The sequence below is a fragment of the Trachypithecus francoisi genome, unplaced genomic scaffold, assembly GCF_009764315.1.
Source record: "Trachypithecus francoisi isolate TF-2019V2 unplaced genomic scaffold, Tfra_2.0 Lachesis_group15, whole genome shotgun sequence".
Lineage (NCBI taxonomy): Eukaryota > Metazoa > Chordata > Mammalia > Primates > Cercopithecidae > Trachypithecus > Trachypithecus francoisi.
Window position 1 is genome coordinate 109,808,126 of NW_022681460.1, and position 17,256 is coordinate 109,825,381.

General features: G+C 51.4%; 1 protein-coding gene across 1 annotated transcript in view; it reads right to left on the bottom strand.

Moving 5' to 3' along the window:
* RBFOX1 (RNA binding fox-1 homolog 1) overlaps nt 1-14,314 on the bottom strand; it is a 2,535,170-nt gene extending 2,520,856 nt beyond the window's left edge. Inside the window, exon 1 of the mRNA XM_033235800.1 lies at nt 13,889-14,314. Within this exon, the coding sequence (XP_033091691.1) occupies nt 13,889-14,299 (411 nt within the window). The 5' untranslated portion in view covers nt 14,300-14,314. The remainder of the gene's footprint in view (nt 1-13,888) is intronic.
* Nucleotides 14,315-17,256: the final 2,942 nt, after the last annotated feature.

A 17,256-nucleotide genomic window follows, 5' to 3' on the forward strand; every position in this document is an offset into this window, starting at 1 on the left:
CAGGTGGCTTCAAACCATCACCATCTAATACTGAGCAAGTTACATAATGTTCCGGAGCCTCAACTTTCTCATCTGTAAAACGGGTATGACTTCATTCATTAATCAAATTCTAGGTAAGCATATGCTAAACACCAGAGACACACGTGAGAATCAGGAACAGGCATAGCCCTGGCCCTCCTGGTGACCAGTCTTGAAGGGGAAGGATCACACACACAGAACTAGGAAGCTGTAGCTGAGCTAGTGTCTACCACAGAGAGGCACCTGGTGTTATGACAGCAGCTAACAGGGGGTTGCTGTGACTGAGTCATTGCGGCCAGGTGTCCCTGAGGATGTGGGGACTCCACTGTCAGATGAGACCATGACCAGTTGAAGAGGCAGGGAGAGGGAAAATCTTTCCAGGCAGAAAGACCAGGATGTGCAAAGGCCCTGTGGCAGGCAAGAGCAAAAGAAGTGCAAGAGCCTGAAAGGGGCCAGAGAGAGCAAGTGAACAGGTAGATAATCACAGCACCCACCTCGTACAGGACTTGCAAGAAATTGAGACCCTGTCTGTCACAGATTCAGCAAATGACTAAATAGAAATTATGTCCTAAAAGCACAGAATGAGGCTCCTTGGTGGTATTTCCCACGTGATGCTGCCATGGACTCACAGGCCAAGTTCAACATGCCTGTAGACAACTTCCTAGCCAGCTGGACACACATACACCCTCAGGCTCAGGATACCCGGGACAGAGTCCTGGATGCTTGAAGTCATGATAAGTATCCAGAACGACACAGAATTCCTGCCAGGCGTGATGGCTCATGCCTGTAATCCCAGCACTTCGGGAGGCCGGGGCACGTGGATCACCTGAGGTCAGGAGTTCGAGACCAGCCTGGCCAACATGGTGAAACTCCCTCTCTACTAAAAATACAAAAAAATTAGCCGGTGTGTTGGTGGGTGCCTGTAGTCCCAGCTACTCAGGAGGCTAAGTAAGAATCACTTGAACCTGGGAGGCGGAGACTGCAGTGAACCAAGATTGTACTACTGCACTCCAGGCTGGGCAACAAAAGTGAAATTCTGTTTCAAAAAAGAAAGAAAAAAAAGAATGACATGGAATTTGCTAAAGGGGAGAAAGGGCTTTCTTCCAAAGCTGGGCCTGATTTCTACAGAGTCTTTCAGATGAAAATTAAGCAGCTCTTTGCAAGCACCTGAGAGGAGAACCCTTGCCCTGATGAATCAGGCACACCGGAGGATCCAAGACAACTGGCTGCGTGCATGGGAACAAGCTTACAGTGCAAATGCAGTGCTGTATTTGTTTGGGGTGCTTTAATTACCAGGAGGGAGTAGCTTCTAAAGCAGCATTTAGAGGTGGCTGTTGCCTGGGTTTTCTGGAAGGGGGAGGCGGTGAGGATGAGGGCTTCCGTTTCATCTGCAGGCCCCTTGCAGAAGGAGCTGGGGAAAGCTTTGCAGCCATCTGCGTGCTGTTTGCTATCTTGTCTGGCTGGGCAGCCAAGCTCCGATGGGGGTGGAAGGGATAGCTCTTGACACCATACTTGGAGAGAGATGGCAGGGAAGTCAGCCCCCATAGAGAGGAGCAGGCAGGTGCTGGACAGTGCTGCCCAGGCCCCTGGGGCTGAAGTGTCCAACCCCACAGCCTCTAGAGGCCACTAAAGCAGCCCAAGAGGATCTTCTCTGTCCATCTCCATCCTGGCACCTACAGACACTGGGAGAGAGTCCTTCACATGGTAACTCACAAATGCACACGGATAACCCCCCCACACACAGGGCTGTCATACATAGCAAGTGAAAAGACAGGATGCCAGTTAACTACAGATCATTTTTCAGATAAACTGAATTTCAGATAAACTACAAATCATTTTTTAGGGTAAGTGGGTCCCAAATATTGCATGGGATATAGTTGCACCAAAAAAAAATGGTTAATGAGAAATTCAGGTTTAATTGGACCTCCTGTATTTTACCTGGCAAGCCAAACCGTGCATAAACACCTCGAGCTTGGAAATTCAGAGAAGCCACGCCCGTGCTCACACACGTGCACAAACCCATATGCCTTATAGAGTCAAGGGTGGTGATGAGGGTCCCCACCCTTGCACACTTCCCTGTCCTCTCTCTGGGATTAAACAGGGGGTCACCTGGCATCCAGGTCTAAGCTGGGCTTGGAGGAGTCCTAATGAAGCAGGATGGTGACCTGCACCTCCCCAGCTCAGCAGGGGCTGCAGCCAGGCCCAGCTTCTAGTCTCGGGCCTAGAACACACAGCACAGCCCCAGACCTTGCCGAGAATGCTTCATCTTAAAGCCCAGGACCTATTAGAAACCCCACTTCTTTCCTCTGCTTCCGCTGCCATTACCCCAGTCTCTGACCCTGCCACTCAATCACACAGGTACTGGGGTGACTCTGGGCTCAGTACAAAAGACATTGCCCCTGTTAAAGCCACAGTCTAGCAAAGACAGTCAACAATGCATCAGCGACAGCCCTGCCCCACAGGTGCTGACTGAGCAAGAGGCCGGCGCTGTGAACACATGCTCTCAACGGTGATGTCACTGAACCCTCACAGCAGCTCTAGCAGACAGCAGCATCACATTATCCCCATTTCACTTATGAGAAAACTGAGGCCTGAAGAAGGCAAACGCAGGCCTCGGGATTCGCAATAACATTGCCAGTAATGTTTGAGAAAGCAAACTTCTCCAGAGTGAGGCAGTCTGCCAGAGCTCAGAAGCCAGAGTCCCCATCAGCAGGGGCTGGGGGGACTATGGGGTGGGGGCAGGCAAGTGGGTAGGGGCTGGACCCCCCACAGGACACCGGGGTGCAGATTGGTCTGAGTAAAAGAAAGAGACATCTGCAGAAGATGATGTCTACACAGGACAGTACCATGTGAGTCCGTGGGGAGCTGGATGACTGGATGGAATTTAGCACAGACCTCCCCTCTGACCTACACAGCCCACCTCCAGGAACATCTCACAGAAATGCAGGCAGATATGTGTAAGGAAATTCATCAGAACACCGTCTGCGACTGGGAAAAGGCAGAAACTACCCAAAGACTTCTCGGTGCAGGGCTGGTTAAGTGAAGCATGGCGCATCCACTCATCGGAGTAACTGCCAGGAGAAGAAGGTGGTGCCCAGGTGCCAACGTGAGACAACGTCAAAGACATGCTGCCTGAAAAGCAGGCTTTTCCAAAGAATAAATATAGCATTATTCCATTTCTATTTTTTTAAAAAGGTTACAATAAACAGTTACGTGCAAATACATGTGCTTGTGTGCAGAGAGGAAAAAGGTGTGGACAAGAACAGAAAACCAAACACTGCATGTTCTCACTCATAAGTGGAGCTGAACAATGAGAACACATGGACACAGGGAGGGGAACATCACCCACCGGGTCCTGTCAGGGGTGGGGGACAAGGGGAGGGAGAGCATTAGGACAAATACCTAATGCATGCGGGGCTTAAAACCTAGATGACGGGTTGATAGGTGCAGCAAACCACCATGGCACATGGACACCTATGTAACAGACCTGCACGTTCTGCACATGTATCCCAGAACTTAAAACAAAAAAGAAAAGAAAAAGGAGTGGAAAGGCACACCGCAACCCTTCCCAGTGTTACCTCTGAGAAGCAAGACCAAGAAACGCAAATCAAAGGCAAGTTTTGTTTCTGTTTTCTATATAAATTCTTTTTTTTTTTTTTTTTTGGAGATACAGTCTTGCTCTATTGCCCAGGCTGGAGCCCAGGGACACAAGCTTGGCTCGCTGCAACCTCCTCCTCACTACAACCTGCTCCTTCTGGGTTCAACTGATTCTCCTGCCTCAGTCTCCCAAATAACTAGGATTACAGACATGCGCCACCAAGCCCAGCTAACTTTTGTATTTTTTGTAGAGACAGGGTTTCACCAGGTTGGCCAAGCTGGTCTCAAACTCCCGGCCTGCCCGCCTTGGCCTCCAAAAGTGCTGGGATTATAGGTGTGAGCCACCAGAGCTGGCCTGCATGGCTTGAATTCTTTACAAATGAACAAATAATAATTTGTATTTTTAATAAGCAGAACAAAAAGTAAGAAGTTAGATTCAGACCACAGGACCCTCCCATCTAGCCTAATTGCAAGAGTTCAAGGCAGGAAAGGCAGAAGCCAGGGGCTTACCCCTCCGTCAGGACAACATAGAACAGAGTCAAAAAAAAAAAAAAAAAAACATGAATGGATCAGTCAAGAGGGTTGCGGCCGTCCCCTCCCAGGCACCCACATCTTGCAATTTAAGTCCACAGGCTTTCAAGTCACAGCGTCTTCCTCCCCAGAGGCTAGCAAGGACACAAGCCCTGGCCAGGCCCCTCCAGGAGGGTAGTCTGAAGGACAAGGTGGGGTGCACAGTCAGGGGTGGCAGGAGGAAAGGGGGACACGAAGCCAAGGAAACCAGGGCACCCCATGCTTCCTGAAGGCCATCAGAACAGGCGCTACACAGAGTCCCCCTATGTACCTGTTTCTACAACACCCTGAACACAAGGAAAAGGAAAACAAGGAAAATGCACAAAGCCCAGCCTCACCCGGAGCAGGCTGAAGGTGTGTGACTTTGTCTTCATATCCTTTGGAACTGGAAATCCAAGATTCCTCTCCTGTGCCTTTAAGGTCCAGGTTGCTGTCCCACAGCTCCCTTCTCTTTCCTCCTCCCCTTGTCCTAACTTTTTTTTTTTTTTTTTGAGACGGAGTCTTGCTCTGTCACCCAGGTTGGAGTGCAGTGGCACAATCTCAGCTCACTGCAACCTCCACCTCCTGGGTTCAAGCAATTTTCCTGGCTCAGCTTCCCGAGTAGCTGGGATTACAGGTGTCCACACCACGCCCAGCTAATTATTATATTTTAGTAGAGACAGGCTTTCACTATGTTGGCCAGGCTGGTCTCGAACTCCTGACCTCAGGTGATCTGCCCACCTCGGCCTCCCAAAGTGCTTTGATTACAGGTGTGAGCCACCGTGCCCAGCCCTCTTGTCCTAACTCCGCCATCTCTTTGCAGTCTCTTCCAAGCAGCTTTTCCTGGGCCTGCCCTGCCCCCTTCCAGAGCTGCACTCTCAGACCACCCCACCACACCCCGCACTCCCCCCACCTCACACCAACCTCTGGCCCATGCCCTGGGGCTCTGATCCTCAGCTGGTGAGGTCTAGAGGGTCAGAGGGAGCCAGATTCCTTAGAGAAGCTAAGGCAGGAGCCCTGTGCCAGGCTGTGGGTAACCTGCCCCCTTCCAGAATAGAAGAGGAAAGGCTGCCCCCAGAATACAGGGCTCTCAGAGGCTCTGGGGATCTGTGCTGGCAGTCAAGAGGACTGTCACCTCAGTACAGTTGCCTGCAAGGAGGACCGTGCAAGAAGCTGCATGTTGCTCAGAGAACAAAAAAAGGAAATTAAATGCACCATCTGGTTATTAGCAAGAGCTTTTGAGGCAGACACTTAAATATGCATGCCTAGACATTATAAAACTTGGGGGAAATGTTAATTCCAATAATGCCAGTTCTTGTGCTTGCAGAAACCATGCTTTTCTCTCCCTTCCTAGTCATTTGGGGGTTCCATCCCTCAGAGTGGCAGCGCCAAGACAGCTGACCTCACTGGGTTTTGTAAGCTGTGCAAGGTGAGATCCCAAGCCCTCGCCTGGACACCCATCTTAGGAAAATGCTTAGAACAGGGCAACAAGTTGCCATTTCCTCCCTCCTTTCTCTTCCTCATACAAAAATCAGAAAGCACACTCGCCCAGTGCCCAGCCACAGTGGTGAGGAAACCCCACTCAAAATCCTGGGCAGTGCCCCTGATACCAAAGACCTGCAAAACTGGGACTCGCCTGCTGCACCCCTAGCCCAGAGTTGTGTACATTTCAAGGGTGGCTAGACTCATGGTCCCCTGGGATGTCAGGGTGGTACAAAACCCTCTTAACCTAAGACTCTCAGGGTACAAGGATCAGCAATTTTTTTCTTTCTCTTGAGGGCCAGATGGTAAAGAGTTCAGCTTTGCAGGCCATAGAGTCTCAGTCCCAACTATTCAACTCTCCATTGCAGCAGGAAAGCAGCCATAGACAGTATGCACTGAAATGGGTGTGGTCATGTTCCAATAAAACTTTATTTGTATGAACAGCAGGGGGCTGGTTCTGACCTGTGGGCTGTAGCCTTCCTCCTCTGCTACAGCATGATCTCCAAGGATCGATACACCTTATAGACCAGCAAGCACCTGGCACAGAGGAGCTGCTCAGATACTTGGAGAAAGAATGGAGAAGGCAAACAGCCCCCAGTATGCAGAGGTAAGGGTCTCCCAGCAGCACCATCCTTTGCCATCTCATGCTGAGGGACACGGCCACAGCAGGGCTCTCCACCAACGTTGGGTTCTCCTCTGAGGAAATGTGATAACGGGACAGCAAGCATCGTGGAAGGACAGGGGCTTTGGAGTCCCACAAACCACGGTTAGCAAGACCAGGAGCATCCTGCACACATCCTGGGTGGGTGCTGGAGCATCTTGACTTAGAGTGAATCTTTTCCCCCTCCTCCCTCAACTGGCCTCCATTAAACTTCCAGCAACAATGTGGTGTATGTACACAATGGAATACTATTCACCCTTCAAAAAGAAGGAAATCCAGCCATTTGAGACAACATGGATGAGCCTGGAGAATATTATGTTAAGTGAAATAAGCCAGGCACAGAATGAAAAATACCACATGATCTCACTTATATGTGGAATCCAAAAAAGTTGAATTCGGCCAGGCATGGTGGCTCATACCTGTAATCCCAGCACTTTGGGAGGCTGAGGCCAGCAGATTGCTTGAGCCCAGGAGTTCGAGACCAGCCTGCACAACATAGCAACACCCCATCTCTACAAAAAATACAAAAATCAGTGGAGCGTGATGGTGCACGCCTGTAGTCCCAGATACTCAGGAGGCCAAGGTGGGAGGACTGACTGAGCTTGGGAGGTCAAGGCTGCCGTGAGCCAAGATCACACTCCTGCACTACAGCCTGGGCAACAGAATGAGATTGTCTCAAAACAAAGAAAAGAAAAGCAAAAAGTTGAATTCATAGAAGTAGAGCAGAATGATGGCTGCCAGGGTGGGGAAGTGGGCAGATGCCCATCAAAGGACAGAGAATGTCATTTTTAGAGAAGAAGAAGAAGTTCAAGAGATCCATGGGACAGCACGGTACCTATAGTTAATAACAACATATCATACACTTAGAAATCACTAGGAGACTAGGTTTTTTTTGTTTGTTTTTTTTTTTTTTTTTGAGATGGAGTCTGGCTCTGTCACCCAGGCTGGAGTGCAGCGGCCAGATCTCAGCTCACTGCAAGCTCCGCCTCCCGGGTTTACGCCATTCTCCTGCCTCAGCCTCCCAAGTAGCTGGGACTACAGGCGCCCGCCACCTCGCCCGGCTAGTTTTTTGTATTTTTTAGTAGAGAGGGGGGTTTCACTGTGTTAGCCAGGATGGTCTCGATCTCCTGACCTCGTGATCCGCCCGTCTCCGCCTCCCAAAGTGCTGGGATTACAGGCTTGAGCCACCGCGCCCAGCCTAGAGAGTAGATTTTTTTAAGTGTTCTCACCACAAAAAAATAAGTCTGGGAGGTGATGTTATTTAGCTTGATTTAGCCATTTCATAATGTACACATATTTCAATCACATCATGTTGTATACCCTTTTGTACGTAATTTTTGTCAATTCAATAAATTCAACAACTCCAAAAAGAAGATATTCTCTTTACAAAAGTAATTATTAAAAATAAAATCCAGAATCTTTTGTTTTTTTTTGTTTTTTTTTGAGACAGAGTCTTGCTCTGTCACCTAAGCTGGCTAGAGTGCAGTGGCACGATCTCAGCTCACTGCAACCTCTGCCTCCCGGATTCAAATGATTCTCCTGCCTCAGCTTCCCAAGTAGCTGGGATTGGAGGTGTGTGCCATCACACCCGGCTAATTTCTGTATTTTTAGTAGAGACAGTATCGTCATGTTGGCCAGGCTGGTCTCGAACTCCCGACCTTAGGTGATCCACTGGCCTTGGCCTCCCAAAGTGCTGGGACTACAGGTGTTAGCCACTGTGCCTGGCCAGAATATAAAAGATTATTTAATTCAATGAAAAATTAAAACAGATTATTTCTATAAGTGGTCATTGTTCTAATATGTTTTGGTAAAAACAGTCTCCTTACCTAGCCACAATTAAACGGTTAATTGACATTTGATTGGATTTTGATAGTTTTCAAATCATGATTGACTTTTCCAATGTACAGTAAAATGTGTTTCAAAATATTTCATAAAAATTAATATTTAAAAATGGTCAGGCATGGTGGCTCATGCCTATAATCCCAGCACTTTGGGAGGCCAAGGTGGGCAGATCACTTGAGGTCAGGCGTTTGAGACCAGCCTGGCCAAACCTCATCTCTACTAAAAAAACAAGAATTAGTGAGGCGTGGCGGCGCACACCTGCATTCCCAGCTACGTGGAAGGCTGAGGCAGGAGAATCCCTTGAACCTGGGAGGTGGGTTCCCCAAGCTTAGAGTAAAACCCCCATCTTGTCTGTCTCCACTCTCATCCCAGGCAATCGCAGTCATTTCCATAGCCTCAACCACCATCTACCTGGGATATCTCCCAAGCCCCAGCGAGTCTCCAGCCCAGACCCGCCCTCCCAGCCCCAGACCCATCTGTCCTGGCCCACATTGCCTCCTGGGTTCCAAGCAACCTCAGTCAACGAGTCCAACATCAACTTCCTGTTCTTGCCTGACACTGTAGCCCTGAGGTCAAACTTGACCCTTCACCTCCAGTACCTAATACGTCCGTAAGGCCCTTGGAACATACCCCACGAACATTCCCCAAATCAGGCACTGGACTCCACACATCTCCAGCACCATCATGTGAGTCACCAGCATCCCTGGCACGGACCCCTGTCCCAGCCTCCAACTCATCTCCTTCCTGTCCCTTGAGTTCTGTGTCACATTCCAGAGGCCACCAAAAGAAACAATGACCACCTTCATGAAATTAAAAGAATTGAGACATTTCCCCATGGTCCAAAGTCTTTCCAACTGAGAAATACACACCAAGATCCAGCCTGCCGGCCCTGCGGTTAAATATTCCTGAAATAATTAAAGCCCAGGGCAACACGGCCCCCATTCCACAAGTACTCCCAGCGCAGTGAGACTTGCTTCTCTGGAGGCGCTTGAAATGTCCAGTGTGTGTACCCTCCCCCTCTCTGTCGTAGCTAACAGGAACGTGCTCCGTGTCTTCTTCCTGCTCAAAGGACCGTCCACCAACTTGCACAGGCAGCACTTTTGGCCAGGGGAGGATGTGAGAACTTCCCACCATTTCCCACTTATGCACTGCATTCCTCAGGAGCCTGCCTCACAAATTACAAGAGCGCCACGGCAGACACCGCATTCCAGCGGGTGGCCATGTCTCCATGTCAGCTTGAAAGATCGTTGCCAGGGAAATACCTATATCTCGATAGAGAGAGTTTCAGCCTGTGTAGTCCAGCTGTGCTCAAATGGAAATCCAAAAACCCAGATGTTGGTCCAAACACCCTGTCTTGGGGAGACAGCCGGCTCTGCAAGTCCCCAGCGTGGGAATGAACTGGGTGGGCCACCTGCCCTGCCTGCCCACATCCCTGCCTCCTGGAATCTTGGACCCTGAGAACCAGGGGGATGTGGTGGGGAACAGGCGAGTCTTGTGCAGAAAGCCAAGATGCCACCCAAATCCACTCTGCAGTCAAGGTGGGTGATATTCTGCTCTGCACCGCACCAGTGCATGAGGGGATGGAGGATGGAGTCAAGACAATCCAAATGTAAAAAGATATTGCCCAAGTATTTTGTGCTTTATCCGTTACAGTGCTATGCCCAGCCCAGCATAGTGGCTCACGCCTGTAATCTCAGCACTTTGGCAGGCCAAGGTGGGCGAATCACCTTAGGTCAGGAGTTTGAGAAAAACCTGGCCAACATGGTGAAACCACATCTCTACTAAAAACACAAAAATTAGCCAGCTGTGGTGGCAGGCACCTGTAATCCCAGCTACTCGGGAGGCTGAGGCAGGAGAATCATTTGAGCCCGGTTGCAGTGAACGGAGATCATGCCACTGCACTCCAGCCTGGGCAACAGAGCGAGACTCTGTCTTAAAAAAAAAAAAAAAATTTAAAAATAAATGCTATGCCCAGCATTTTCCATGTACTGTCTTATTATCTCAGTAAATCACATATAACCTTCCTATGAAAGTGTATCTCATTGATCTCCATTTTATAGATAAGAAAACTGAGGCCCCTGGAGTAGTATTAATTTCCCAAGACCACACTGCTCCTAAAGGGTACAGCAGGGACCCAAGCTCGACACTCTTACCCTCAAACGTTTCCACAAGTGTAGACCAATGCCTCTCAACGGGGGAGGTTTTGCTCATGTACCACTTCCTTGCCCCATGGCATTTGAAACCATCTGGAGACATTTGGGGTACACAGAACTGGGAGGGGAGAATGGCACCGAGAGGATGGAGACCAGAGATGCTGCTAACCACCCTACAGTGCACAGGACGACCCCACCACCCCACGAATGGTCTGACCCCAAATGTTGCGACTGTGCCAAAGCTGAGAAACCCAGGGTTCTCCCCAGCAAGAAGGGAAAATACCTGCCACGTGGATGAACCTCTGCAGGAGCCCCAGGCTGACAATAACCTTCCCCATCTGGTTTCAACCCTGCATGCTCTTACCTGGTGCGTCCATCAGGGATTTCAGGGACTCCCGTGAGTTATTACCCTTGAATGCTCAGTTCTGCCTGACAACCCAGAAATCTCTGCTGAGGTGCCTGGTCTTGGGGAAGGTTGATTGAATGGTTGAGGTTGATAACCAAATACCTAAGAAAGACTTTTCTCTCCTTCCAGGAAGACCGGTGGGTCACACACATCCTGGGATTGTTTACAAAGGGGTCAATAAAGGCTTAGAGAGGGCCAGGTTTTCTATGCCTTCTCCATGGAGTGGGTATTTGTGGATACACAAGAAGCCTGTCAAACTTCTGACACTGGCAGGGAATCAACGCCCCTCACCCTCCACCATAAACAGATGCCCTGCAGCAGGACTGGGCACTCAGGGGCTCCTGGGGTCTTGATTTACCTGCTAAAGCACCCTCTAGCCACCATAGAATAAAGCAACCCCTTGCCACCCAACTGCAAGAGCACAGCCTGGGAGCCACTCCAAGGGACACCCAGTCACATTAAAACCTCAGCTATCCAGAGTACCAGGCATGGTGATGAGAAAGAACATTTTATCCTTAAAAGCATCTGAATGCCCATGCTGCTTCGTGCAGAGAAAAGTCCAAAATAATCTGCTATTAAAGAACGAGGATGGTTTTGACATTTTTACCAAGCTAATGGTCTACGCAGACAAAATCTCATAAAAGGGCACTCTGTTCTTCTTGATCCACTCAGACATGGCCTATGAGTGAAGAAACGGGCTCTCCTCCTCAAAGAAACCACCGCTGATCCTCACACCAGCCTGACACTGCCTCACGGGTTCTTCAAACAGAGTATTCCCATAGAAACTAAAAAGGAAAAGGAATGTGTCTGGCAGGTATTACGGGCAGCGGGCCAAATTTTAAGTTTGAAAATCAAGATTCCGTCTTTTCGAGGGGCCGCCGGACTGAGCAGATACAGGCACCCTGAAAAGAGGGTACCCTATTCAGACTCAGGAAACAAAGACGCTGTCTGTTCAGTTCCTCCATCATCCTTCAGTTCATGGGATTCCCATTTCCCTTTGTAGACCAAAAAATGAGTGGGGTTTCTGCCTTTTAAATATTTCCTTATCAATATATAATCCTTTTAGCCTCCAGAAAGCATTTTAACATGGAGATTCTGGCTTAAGACTCTTGTGGGTCTGTCTCTCTCTCTTTTCCTTGAGACAAGGTCTCGCTCTGTCACCCAGGCTGGAGTGCAGTGGCACGATCACAGCTCACTGCAGCCCAACCTTCCAGGCCCTAGCAATCCTCCCACCTCAGCCTCCCCAGTAGTTGGGACTACAGACATACACCACCATACCCGGCTTTGTTTTTTCTGTTTTTTGGTTTTGTTTTGTTTTCTTTTTTGGTAGATAAGAGGCTTCACCACTTGCCAGTTGCTCAGGCTGGTCTCAAACTCCTGGGCTCAAGCCATCTCCCCACTCAGCCTCTCAAAGTGCTGGGATTACTGGCTTGAGCCACCAGGCCCGGGCAAGAACCTTGTCTCTTGTGATGCACCCCAGAACAAAACATCACTGCAAAAACACACCAAGGCATGAGTTTCAGTCCTAAGTCCCATTTATCCACCATACGCTATGTGCCAGGTACAATGCTGAGTGCTTTCTACAGACGAGCTTCCTTTAATCTCAGCAGTAACAGCCCCACGGAATGGGGCCTGTTGACAGACTCATTTGCCACTGAAGACAGTAAGGCTCAGAGAGGGTACGTGACTTGTGCCATGTCAGCCAGCTAAGGAGGGGCAAAACCAGGATGCAAACCCCAGCCGCCTGGCTCCAGACCCATATTCCCAAGGTTCCATTACACTGGGTCACTTCACTGCATTCTGATATCCTGGTCTTTGGCAGAGCCCTCGTAAAAGAGGGAGGTAGAGGGACTGACAAGGACTTCACACAACAAAGTTTCCCAGTGTTAGGCTACCACTGTAATTGTGTCCCTGACCAGGACCTCTCCCTTCTCATCCTTTCCATGATGGGCCCTGGAAAACCTTCCAGAGAACTATCCTTCTTCTCCAGGGACCTCAAACAGAATTCACCTGAGTTCAGTGTCCAGGTGACCCAAGCTCTGAATGCAGTAACGTGCACGGGGAGATAAGGATGTCATCATGACCAAGCCTCCCAGACAGGGTCCGGCAGCAACTCCAAGCCTGGGCAGGGGGACTGTGATGCAGCCCACGGCGAGGAGGGCTGCCCGTGCTGCCTAAATAGGTTCAGAATTGAAGGCCGCCCTCTCTCCCATGTGGGGCTCATTAACCACGAATCAAATTATTAAGACAAGCCCAGCTGAGCAAATGGTCAAACATAAAAACATTTGCAAGGAACAAAGAGGTCAACCCCATTATCCATCAAAAACCATCAAGGTGGCAGCCCTCACTGAGGGTACAGCTCTCCAGGGGGCCCTCGTCTGCCCTCCAAACCCATGTGCCTCCCCAGCGGAAGGCCAGCAAAGCCACACAGGAAGAGTTGGGGGTAGGAAAGCAGAAAGTGAACCCCAGGAGGCCAGGCTGGCCACGGAGCCCCATCCCACACACACAGGCCGGGTGACTCAGGGGCCCACGTGGGCGGGACACCGGGCGTTCACAGGACAGCGCCCCGGGGGATGCGAGGAACTTTGCCTCTCTGTCCCTCTCTGTGGGAATGGAAAGAGGAGAGCGATTTCTGGGATGGAAGCCATCTGCCTCCTCTCAACTCTCGCTGCCCAACCGGAATGGGAAGAAAAACAGGAAGATGCGGGGCAGGTGAGGAGCTGGGTGAGCGCCGCCAGCCCGCAGCCCAGCAGAGCAGGGTTTGGCCAAGCCTGGGGCCAGGGACTTCCCCCCTAACCCCTCCACAAGCCCCTCGCCAGGTGAGAGGCACCGACAGAGTCCCAGACAGATGCCCCAGACAGGATGCCCAGCGCAACCCCCACCCCTTCCCCTGCTGGGGGCCCCCGAGATGCGGGGCTCCCCCTCCCCTTTTGGCCAGCCTCAGAGTCCAGCGGGTCTCACAGCCAGGGACGTCGTGGGAGACATCAGGAAGTCGAAGCCACACACCCGAGAAGGGGCAGCTGGCGTCTCGGAGGCCGTCACCAGCTGTCACTCCGCGCCCGCAGGAGTTGCCGCTCAGTTACCAACTTCAACCCAGGGCCGGCCACGGAGCCTCCCGCCGCCCCCACCCTGCGCCCCCGCGGCCCCGCGCCCCCGGACCCCCGCGCCCCCGTCACTTACTCCTCTGCCGTCGCCACCTGTCTGGGTGCCGGTCTCCTCCCTGCCTGGCCGCGGCGCGTCCTCCCCGTCCTCGGGCTGTGCGCTTCCCCCCTCCAGCCCCAGCCGCAGCCTCTTCTCCTCGGGAGGGACATCGTCCTCCTCCCTCCTGGGCCGGCCATCCCTGCCTCGGGGCTTGCCCGTGGCTTCGGAGCTGCCGGAAGGGCTGGCCATGGCTCCGGGGGCTCTACCTGCACTTGGGGAAGAGGAAGCACCCGGCGCGAGCGGCCTCTCGGCGGAGCTGGGGCGTCTGAGCGCGGGCTCGGTGCGTCCGCGCGGCGCGGAGCGGGGCATCGGGGCCGGCGCGGGCTCCTCCGCGGGCCGCTCCTGGCTCTCTGGCGCCCTCTGCTGGCCTCTCGCGAGCACCGCGGACATGCCGGGCCGGAGCCTGCGCCGCGCTCACCTGCCCCGGCCCAGGCTGTCGCTGTCCCCTGCCCGTGGCCAGGCTCTGCACTTCCTCCCCGCCCCAGCCAGGTTGCATCCCCATGGTCTCCCTGCCTCAAGGAGGAGGGAAGAGAAGGGACGCCTCGAGAGGGTAGACATCGGCCATAGCCACCTTGTCTGCTCTTACCCTGTGTCTTGCATGATTTGGAGGTGGTGGGAAAACCGAGGCTGCTCAAAACTCGTGGAGAATTCCGCCTGGAGGATGACATGAATGCATCTTCGCATTGCCTACCAATAGATATTTTTTGAGCGTCACTGTGGACCAGGCGCGGTGATGGGGGAGGGAAATTGTGATGAACATGACAGGCATTGCCTTCACCCAGTGGGGCTCAGCACTGGGAGAGAAGGCATTGAGAATGGATATTGTCAGTTGGGCAAACGGAGGCCAAGGAGAAGTGCTGGGTGCATGGGAACTGAAAAAGACAGGAGGCTCAGCAGGTCTTGGAACTGGGAGAGGGACAGCAGCGGCGGCTGTTCCAAAGGAAGCAACAGCTGAGAGATGTCTCAGAGTTGTTCTCAGCCCAGTGGAGGGTATTGAGGCAGAGGGAATAGCGTGTGCAAAAGCCCGGAGGCTGGGAAAGAAGCAGAAAGAGGACTGTGGGGCTGGAGCGTGGTGGGCAAGGGAAGAGAGGTGTGGTGGGCAGACAGATTAGCTGGGACCCGACCGTGCAGGGACAGAGGAGATAGGGGATCGTTACGGGCCCCCAGCCAGGGCTTAGGCACAGAGACAATGCAGGTGGGCAAAGGGAGGAGACGTGGAGAAATATTTTGGAGGCAAGCACTGATGAATGAGCCCAGGATGCACCCTTAGTGTCAGTGTGGAGCTCCTTCCTTGGCTGCGTGATGAGCTGAACTGGGGGTATTTTCTGGACATTGAGGTGCTACACCCATCCAGGACAGGCTAAATGGGCACCAGCAGCTCCTAGCCTACCTCAAAAGCAGGAGAGACAGGGGAGGCTGGGGAGGCCGGGGAGGCCAGGGAAGCAGAGGAGGCCAGGGAGGCAGTGGAGGAAGGAGAGACTGGGGAGGCTGTGTCCTTTCCATGATTCTGCCCAGGATCCTAAGTCCTTGTACTCCCTGAGCTCTCCCACCGCAAACACTGGAACCATGTTGCACAATTGTCTCCCCACTAAGCTCCCGATGGCTGCCCCTACCCTGCTGTGCTCCCTATTTCATCCCTAACAGCTCTCAGAGTGGGCAGCACATAGTAGGTGCTCAGGAAACGTTGGTAGGAGAACACATGGATGTGCTCAGCACCTTCCTCTCTCCTCCAGCTCTCCCCTGTCATGAAATAATTCTGATAATGACACATGGGGTTTGAGACCCTCTTCTATTACTTCTCATACGCTAATCCATCTATACCTCACAGCAGCCCTGGGGGTGGGTGCTATTAGGGTGCCCATTTTACAGAGGAGGAGACTGAGACATAAAGAGAGTAAGTGACATAGGCACACTACAGGGGCCGTGGCCAAGTGACTGCAGCACTCAATCCCCAAAGGCAAGGTGGACGCAGTTACCATAAAGGACAACAGACTCAAAGCTGCAACCAGAATAACCTGACTCGCAGACCTATAGTACCCGCTGATTGTAGCATTCCTAGAAGTGAAATAGATAAGAAGCCTGCCACATTTGTACTTGATCTGTGTTTGCAGAAGCGTTCTAGGTCGGGTGAGCAGAAGTGTAACTTGAATCATAAAAACAGAGTCACAGTCCCCAGTTGATTCACAGACATAAGCCACTTCACAGACCCGGAGTCCCTTGTCTGAACGGGAAGCCAGATCCCCTCCAGAAAGGACTCCACTCCACTGCCAAAAATTTATACTGTCGATCTTTCTCCCAGCCTGCCCCCAAAGGAATATGCAGCCTTTTACCAGGATAACTGAACAGGGGAATAGGAACTAATGAGACCTGTGCAGGATCACTGGACACAAGCTCTGAACTGGCACTAGGGCGAGATGAGGGTCTACCAGTCAGAATAGGCATTTTGGAGATCAGGTGAATGTTAGTACAAGTTCATGTCACGGTAGATCCACTGGGTCTGCAAACCCATCCTCTGGTTATATACAAAGTGGCAACGCTGACATTGAAATTCAGGGCATCCAACATAGAGGCTGTTCTCTTACTCATGAAATATTCTGGCATCTCTGGAAACAAAACCGCAGTTCAGGGTTCTAGTCCCCACCCACGCAGCCTGACCCAATTCCAGTGCCCAAGGTCACAGAGTCAACCCCATCTTTTGCAGCATTTAAACTACGCAGGAAAATTACGGACAATTAAAAGGACATGGGCCACCAGCTAGTCATAGACTCTCTCTGGTGTGTATCATAAATATTTCCCTTCCTGAGGTTTAATTTGGACAGACTTTGTCCCAGTCTGCAGCATACCTTGACATGATCAGCTTATCTATTCGTCTTTTCTTTTCTTTTTTTTTTTTTTTCCAGACAGAATCTCACTCCTTTGCCCAGGCTGGAGCACAGTGGCACAATCATGGTTCATTGCAGCCTCAACCTCCCGGGCTCCATCAATCCTCCCACCTCAACCTCCTGAGTAGCTGGGACTACAGGCATGCACCACCACGCCCACCTAATTTTTGTGTTTTTTGTAGAGGTAGGGTTTCTCTATGTTGTCCAGGCTGGTCTTGAACTCCTTGGCTCAAGCGATCTGCTCATCTTGGCCTCTGAAAGTGCTGGGATTACAAGTGTGAGCCGCTGCACCCAGCCTTCTCTTCCTATTGACGGTGAATTCTGTAAGGGCAAAGGCTCATTCATTTTTGTTGTTGTTGAATGAATAGACTTTATTTTTTAGAATAGCTTAAGCTTTACAGAAAAATGAGCGGAAAGTATAGTGCTCCCATATATGCCCTCAAATCCTCCCATCCCGTTTCCCCT